Source organism: Cynocephalus volans, chromosome 4, assembly GCF_027409185.1.
Source record: "Cynocephalus volans isolate mCynVol1 chromosome 4, mCynVol1.pri, whole genome shotgun sequence".
Classification (NCBI taxonomy): domain Eukaryota; kingdom Metazoa; phylum Chordata; class Mammalia; order Dermoptera; family Cynocephalidae; genus Cynocephalus; species Cynocephalus volans.
In genome coordinates this window covers 32,438,144-32,445,952 of record NC_084463.1, presented here as the reverse complement: position 1 = coordinate 32,445,952, position 7,809 = coordinate 32,438,144, and the positions used below count along the sequence as shown (strand labels likewise).

At 40.4% G+C, this 7,809-nt stretch overlaps 1 protein-coding gene across 1 annotated transcript; it reads left to right on the top strand.

The window, feature by feature from the left end:
• The first annotated feature begins 1,743 nt into the window (after nt 1-1,743).
• Nucleotides 1,744-2,700, top strand: LOC134376945 (olfactory receptor 2B11). The gene has a single exon (XM_063095531.1). It carries the CDS (start codon nt 1,744-1,746, stop codon nt 2,698-2,700), a length of 957 nt encoding a protein of 318 aa, XP_062951601.1.
• The last annotated feature ends 5,109 nt before the right edge of the window (nt 2,701-7,809 follow it).

Genomic DNA, 7,809 nt, shown 5'->3' with positions numbered 1-7,809 from the left:
ACTGTGGCGTGTATTTACCTCAATATCTTTCTTGCTTTCTCTATCCTTTTATTACTTTCTTCACTGTCCCTGGAACTTCTTCCTTTCTTTAACTGTTTAGACTCTGAGAAGAAACCTCAGAATCAGAATCTAAGAAATGGAAATGTCACAATTCCTTTACATCTTAAAAAGTGGCTTAAAGTTGTGCTAGCCTGGCTTTGTCCTACTGTAGCTCACTGTGTCAAAACTGGAGTGCTGAGCTGATTAGAGAAAAAAGCGTATTCTAGGAAGTTTATTCCATAAGTATTTTTGATAGAAGAGTGGGAGGAAATGCAATAATTGTTTCACAAGAACATTGGGAACTTTATAGCAAATAGTATGTAGTTTTGAAATAGAAGGAGAGAAGGAAATTTACACTTATTGCCCATTTAAACTGGGGGATTTGAGTTATTTTCAAATAATAGCAGAGCTCTTTAGAATATCACCTGGGGTGGGGGTGGGAGAGGTATGCTTGTTGCAACATCTAGGCAGAACAGATCTCCATTAATTTTACAGACTGTACATAAGGCACCAAATCAAGAACTAAAAATTAATCCTTCATAAGTTACCTGCATACAGCATTTAATTTATTTTTAATGATGTCCTACCCCCTATCATCCCCATCATGAACTTGAAGGTGTACAGTGCTTATGAGAGGGCAGGAGTTTGGAGGCTGATGGAGCTCAATTGAAAAGCTTGATGAATCAACAGGTGGCAAACCAGTTGCTTCCTAACAGCAATGGCATCCAAAAATCAAATTGGCTGTGTTTTCCATCACTGAAAGGCAACAAATACTTGACAAAGAAGTTGTACAGGGAATTCAAGTGCCACTCAAGCTGGCATATAAATGTTAGCTGTGGAGGCAATCTAATCTTTCAGGAGACAACTCCAGCAGCTGTTTCTTACAATGACCAAGAGCTTACCCCCTGTGCTCAAAATTCTGTACTCCGGGGCCTCGGGCGTTATGACAAATCAGAAGCTGAAGTAACTTAAGTCTTGGCTATTCCACTCCAGGGACTTGGGGGATCTGGAATTGTGCTATTTTTGACTGGCAAAGTGACTGATAGAGCTGCCTATATGTGAGTAGTCATAAGAGGAGAGATCAGCATGGTCCAGAGAGCCAGAGAGCACCTACTCAGTGGTGATGGGGCCAGATTTAAGCCTTATGAGGTGAGTAGGGTGTGCCCCCAGCTGCTTACAAAGCCCTTGGCTTGCTTCATGTCACTTCCTACCACGACCTCCAAAAGACAAAATGAGAAAGCCTAGGAGGACGGACAATTCCCTGCCAATGTGTTTGTAGAGAGAAGTCAAACATTCTAATGTGATTGGAGGTACGGCTGGCTTTGACCAAACTGGAATAAAATTGTAATTCGTATGGTATGCTTTCACATATTTAAGGTCCCCTTATCATTCGCAAGACTGCAGTTGAAGCAGGTATTTTCTCCCCATTTTACAGATGCAGAAATTGAAGTTCAGAAAGATTAAATGGCTTAATCAAGGTCACAGAGCAGGAGGGAGAGCAAAGACACATGTGCTGCTGTTCTGACTCCTAGTTCTGATTCCTCCACTCTGCAGTGTCGCTCCAGAGGTAAGGAAGATCAGATAGAGTGTAACCTGTGTAAGAAAGAGCAGACACAGGAAGGAGGAAAACTATTAATTCCTACTCACAGGTGCTATTTATTCCAACTTTCTTGACTCATCACAGGTGCCAGAAAATGCCTCAACATGAGAAGTGACAACCAGAGCTTCGTGGGGGATCCCCCTAAAGTCTTCATCCTTCTGGGTGTTTCTGACAGGCCATTGCTGGAACTCCCCCTCTTTGTGGTCCTCCTGGTGTCCTACATTCTGGCCATGTTGGGGAACATTGCCATCATCCTGGTCTCCTGGCTGGATTCCCAGCTCCACAGTCCCATGTACATCTTCCTCAGCCACCTTTCCTTCCTGGACCTCTGCTACACCACCACCACGGTCCCTCAGATGCTGGTTAACATGGGCAGTTCTGAGAAGACCATCAGCTTCGGTGGCTGCACAGTGCAGTATGCAGTTTTCCACTGGCTGGGATGCACTGAGTGCATCGTCTTGGCTGCCATGGCCCTGGACCGCTACGTGGCCATCTGTGAGCCCCTCCGGTATGCCATTATCATGCACCGTCTTCTCTGCCAGAAGCTTGTGGCTATGGCATGGATCAGTGGCTTTGGCAACTCCCTTGTTCAGGTAGTCCTGACAGTACAGTTGCCTTTCTGTGGGCGGAAGGTGCTGAACAACTTTTTCTGTGAGGTCCCAGCCATGATCAAGCTGTCATGTGCTGACACAGCTGTGAATGATGCCACGCTGGCAGTGCTGGTGGCCTTCTTTGTGCTGGTCCCCCTAGCTCTCATCCTTCTTTCCTATGGCTTTATTGCCCATGCAGTGATCAGGATTCAGTTCTCCAAGGGACGGCACAAGGCCTTGGGGACCTGTTCCTCCCACCTGGTGGTGGTCTCCCTCTTTTACCTGCCTGCCATCTACATGTACTTGCAGCCCCCTTCCAGCTACTCCCAAGAGCAGGGCAAGTTTATCTCCCTCTTCTACTCCATAATCACCCCCACTCTGAATCCCTTCATCTATACCCTGAGAAATAAGGACATGAAGGGAGCTCTGAGAAGACTTCTGGCAAGGATCTGGAAGCTCTGCAAAAGATGAAGATCTGTGATGTGGCAATCTCCATTGATTAAAGAACCTGGGCAAGTGTATTGTGTGCCCAGAGCACCTTCCACTTAAGGAATTAATAACCAAACAGCAAGTATTTTGAGAGATTTGAGAGCCTCAAAAATTTCTTGTTCAAACATCTTACCTCCTGTGTGGTCACAGTTGCCTAAAAATTTTACCTCTACAAATAAAGTCAATTCTAAAAGGGTAATTCTAGGGCTGTCTGGTGGCTCACTTGGGAGAGCATGGTGTTGATAGAAGTGTAATTCTAAGAAGCCATATGTTTTCGAGAATTGTTTAAACAGACTTGGTCTTCAGTAAGTATTTGCTAAATCACTTAATTTCTAATCTCCTGATTCCCCTTTTCCTCTTCCTATATTTCTTCTATTTTTCTCCCATTTGCCTCTTTTCAAGCTTCTTTCTTTCTTTTCCATTATTCCTAAGTACGTAATGTGCAATTGAAACACAATCTTATCTTACTTATAATTGATGGATTTGGGATATGGCCGGCACCATTGTGCACACAATAAGCACCAGCACGAAATAACCGCAGGCCTCGTCTTCCACTCCAGCACCAAGCCCCTGCCCCCTTCCCTTTAGGAGAAGCCTCCTGACTTAGAAACAACTTTCCAGCTTCCGCATCAGTGCAGTTCTCCACCCAGTTACATCAACCTAATGGTCCCTCCCTGCCATACATTTCACACCCAACAGCTAATATAAACTCTGGCAAACCCATTGTTGGGGCTGTCCCCCATTTTCAGGGTGGCCCTGGGCTGTCCTCCATTTTGAGCACAGCCCAGCAGATTTCTTTCTTTAATAAAGCTTGAATGGTACCCAGCATCTCTGCTCACTTCCCTTCAATAATAAATATGTTCTTCTCTATAAATTCTATATGACTTTTTCAAAAAATTCCAGGAATGAAGTGGATTGCATCATTCTTCCTGTAATCTTAGATGATGCCATTTTTTTCTTCCTGTAGTTCAAGATTTCTTCTACAGAAAGTATTCCCACCATCAGCTGGGAACTAATGCAAGCATATCAACCATGGATGTATAAGACTCAATATTGGGTTCCATGGGTACAAATAAAAATAGCATATTCTCTTATCTAAAAAAGAATGTATTTGATTTGAGAACACAAGCTATAAATACAATCAGAGTTAAGGACACTAAACCTTTAAATAACAAGTTTGAGATAATTTTTTATAGCTAACATTTGTAGAAAACTTCCAAGATACAGGCACTATACTAAGTGTTTTTGTGCACATCATCTTTTTTAACATTCAAATAATCATATGATATAATCACTTTTATAATCCCCCCTTTTCCTACAAGAATTTGATTATTAAAGAGGTCATGATAACTTGACCAAGGTTGTCCATCTGGTAACTGAGGAACATGAGATTAGCACTAACATCTGTACTAACTACCTTCTTTGGTAGAATGGAGCCATGATGCTAGCAACTTATACAAGGATACTTCGAAAAGTTCATGGAAAGATTCATATTATATTTTAACAATATATTTCTATGAATTTTTTGAAGTACCTGCTTATTTTTTTATGTTCTAGATTCACTGACATTTATTTGTTTTTAAACTCCTGTCTTGTATATGCCAAACATGAATATAACCGAGCCTAGAAAATAAAATAATGATAAGTGTATGAAAATTAGGATAAAAGCAAAATTGAGGAAGGCATTCTGATGCAAAAGGCAAGAAAAAAATATGAATTACAAAGCTACAGGATCTGATTTAAAAAGTGTGTGAAAATAATGACTATTCCAGGTACCAGGACTGCAAAGGGTTTTTTCCAGTGTACTGCCATAAAGCAGCCACTCCGTAATAGCTCAAAGCCCTTTATAACTACCCCATTGAACATACAGAACGATATATAGGAGCTTTCTGTTAATGGCACAGATCCAAGTCACAATTTGATAAAAGCAAATGTGACATGGTCAAAGACAGGCAATCCATACATACAGCTATACAATAATATGATGTAATTCTAGGACACATTTGAGAGTATTGAGAACTGTTTCTCAAAATAAATGTGTTAAAGATGGGCTCAAATTCTTTTCTACTCCCTGAAATGAGAAGTGAAGACTAATTTCTCTCTCATTAAATGAGGACTGGTCTTAGTGACTTGCTTGACTATTAGAACGCAGTGAAAATGATATTCTATATCTCCAAGGTGAAGTTGTAAGAAACCTGGAATCTTCCAGTTAGTAACACTCTAGGATCCATGAGCCACCAAGTAAGAAGTGCAAGTGCCCTAAGACAACAAATGCTAGGGAGGCCACATGCGGGTTGCTATCACCCACACTTTCATGCAAACTAGGGTTCCAGTCAACTTTGCCATAAGAGCGGAGCTATTCTACACCTCCTGACTATCCCATCCACCATATGAATACTACCCAGTGACTTCAGTAAACAAAACAAGGATCAGAAGAATCTCCCATCTGAGCTCTGACCAAATTCCTAACCCACAAAAGAGTGGGATGTAATCAAACAGTTCTTATTCAAAGCCACTAACTGTTAACGTGGCTTGTCAGGCAGCAAAGCCACTAACTGTTGGAGCACTAGAATCCCCTAGAATATTCAACGTCAGAGTTATGTAATATCACAAGATAAACATGGTGAATCTTCTAGAAACGTCAATGCTGTTCAAAGTTTTAGGAGAAAATATTTAAATAATTCAAGTAAGTAAATTAAAGCATATTTACATTATAACAAACTACTATGTAGCAAATAGAAAAATTCAGGTACATTTTCATACGGAATCTCAAGACTTCAAATATTTGTATGCTTTTGGTGATCTGCTCTGTATTACAATAAGGTTCCTGATATTCATTTTTTTCTGCTTTTATGAGTACTTTGTGGAAAAGTGAGAGAAACGCTGATGAAGAGAAATGGATAGATGTGTGCTCTTCAGGTACTCTTTCAAAGGTATGATTTTTGCCAAGAAAGTTTTGGAAATGTCTTGGCCTGTACTGTGAATATAGTAAGACTCCTTAAGAATTTATTAAACTTGGGTATTATACGTTGCCAATGAAGAGCAAAGCAATAATCTTTAGTAGTCACTTATTTGATGCTCTAGTCAAAATGGATTGTCATCTACCTTCTCAAGGTGATTAGTCTAACCTGAATAGACATCCTCTTTAATTCAACATGAAAGTAACCCAAAGGAAAGCCATCTTCCTCATGAAAACTGGGTAATATATACTCTGAAAATTTCACTGTGACATCCAAAGAGTGTCTGCCTTTGATCAATATAGATTTTTTACATACTAATACAGAGTTTGCAAAATGTTCAGGTAGTTTATTAGCCAGATTGCCTTGTAATAGAGGGTCATCAGTTATTGGGACATAATAAAAAAAGAAAAAAGGGAGAGAGAGAAGAGAACATTTACTATCAATTTCTGTGGCCCTTCTTTCTGGCATTAATCATTTAGCAGAGCCAAAGATCTATTCAGCCACTCCTAGTCCATGACAATAAAATAAACAAAACTAAGTGTTTCAATTCTTTATTTTTTTTTAAAGAATTACCACAATCTTCCATGTTTTCCTCATTAACAATCATCAGATGTCTCTTTAAAATAACATGATCAATTAAGCACACAAATTAGATTTTATCTCTCTTGTGCTTTGAGCCCATTATCTTCAAGGCAAAAATCAAATTCCTTAAAAAACTCGTGTCTCGTCTCCTTGCTGTCCCTCTACCTACCGGGCACGCAGTTTATCCTGATCTCCTATGGCCACTTCGCCCAGGCGGTGCTGACCATCCAGTCCCAGCAGGGGAGGAACAAGGCCTCTGCACTTCCTCCTCCAGCCTGGCTGTCGTCTTCTTCTGCTACTGAAGTGTCACCACTGTCTGCATCCAGCCCCAGAGCTGTCATTCCCAGGAAGGAGGGAAATTCTTGACTCTTTCCTATTCTGTGGTAACCCCCACTCCCAACCCCTCAGCTACACCTTGAGGAGCAAGGCCGTGAAGGGGACTCTCAAGAGGCAATTTGGGAAGGACAGAAGGGTCAGCGAGGGGCTCAGACTCAAGAGGGAAAGTCAGCTTTTGTCTGTCAGCTTCTCACAGCATTAACTTGAGGCACTTCACGCATGGACGGCGCTCAGTTATCAACACTAAGGCAAAGAGTCAGTAGTGTGGTTTTTCCAGACAATGGGACAACCAAAAGAAATTTTTGATGGACTATTTGATACTTATGCTGAATTTGTAAGTGGGCATGACATCATTTTATACCAAAAGAAAAAACTCTAGCATGAAGTTCTCATTAAGGAGAAGCCAAAAATACTGCCAGCTTGTAGATGCTGTTCTATACACTTCCCATGTTGCACTTGCTTCTGAGAATGGGCAGAAACTCTGATCCCACGGATCTTAAAATCGCTTAAAGAAATTAAGTTAAAAGGCCTATAGAGTAAAATTACAAATAAAAACAATAGTATTCCTGTAAATTAAAGATTGGTTTGAAACGAAGTTCTAATGCAGCTCCCTTCTCTCAGTTGATGAGAAAACTCTGTATTTTTCATTCTACATAAAGTACAGCCAAATTCTTCTAAATGAGCAAAAATACCTTAAGTTTATATAAACATGTACATCTTATTACTTACACTTTATTTTGGATGTGGAGGTGCAATTAGGTAAGCATTCATAGTATTTTTCTAAGTACATATTTCTCTGGCATTGTCAGGGCTGGTATTTTATATTACAAGAAAGGAGCATGATTCAGACGGGCATTTTCATGTTCATCACATTCAAACATCTTGTGGTTTATCATCTTCTTCCTTTTAACCTCAAATATCATCTACTACAGGAAGCCTTCCTTTACAAACTAAATAAAAGTGTCAAAAATTCTCCTAGGTTCTGTTTCCCCACTCCCAACTCCTGACCCTCACTTAATCATTTCTTAATGATTAATGATAAGTTTCCATGATCATTTATTTATATCCACACTTCATAATGAATAACACTGTACTCTGCCATTGGAAACACTAGAGTTAGCCTGCAAGGCTGGAGGAGAGGGAAGGACTTACTCTGTTCAATTTTCTTCTTTTGTGTTTCAGTGCCTCCCCAGCAACACTTCTTTATTTCAGC

Excerpts from the sequence above, each read along its gene's own strand:
- LOC134376945 (XM_063095531.1), top strand. The coding sequence starts at position 1,744 with ATGAGAAGTGACAACCAGAGCTTCGTGGGGGATCCCCCTAAAGTCTTC.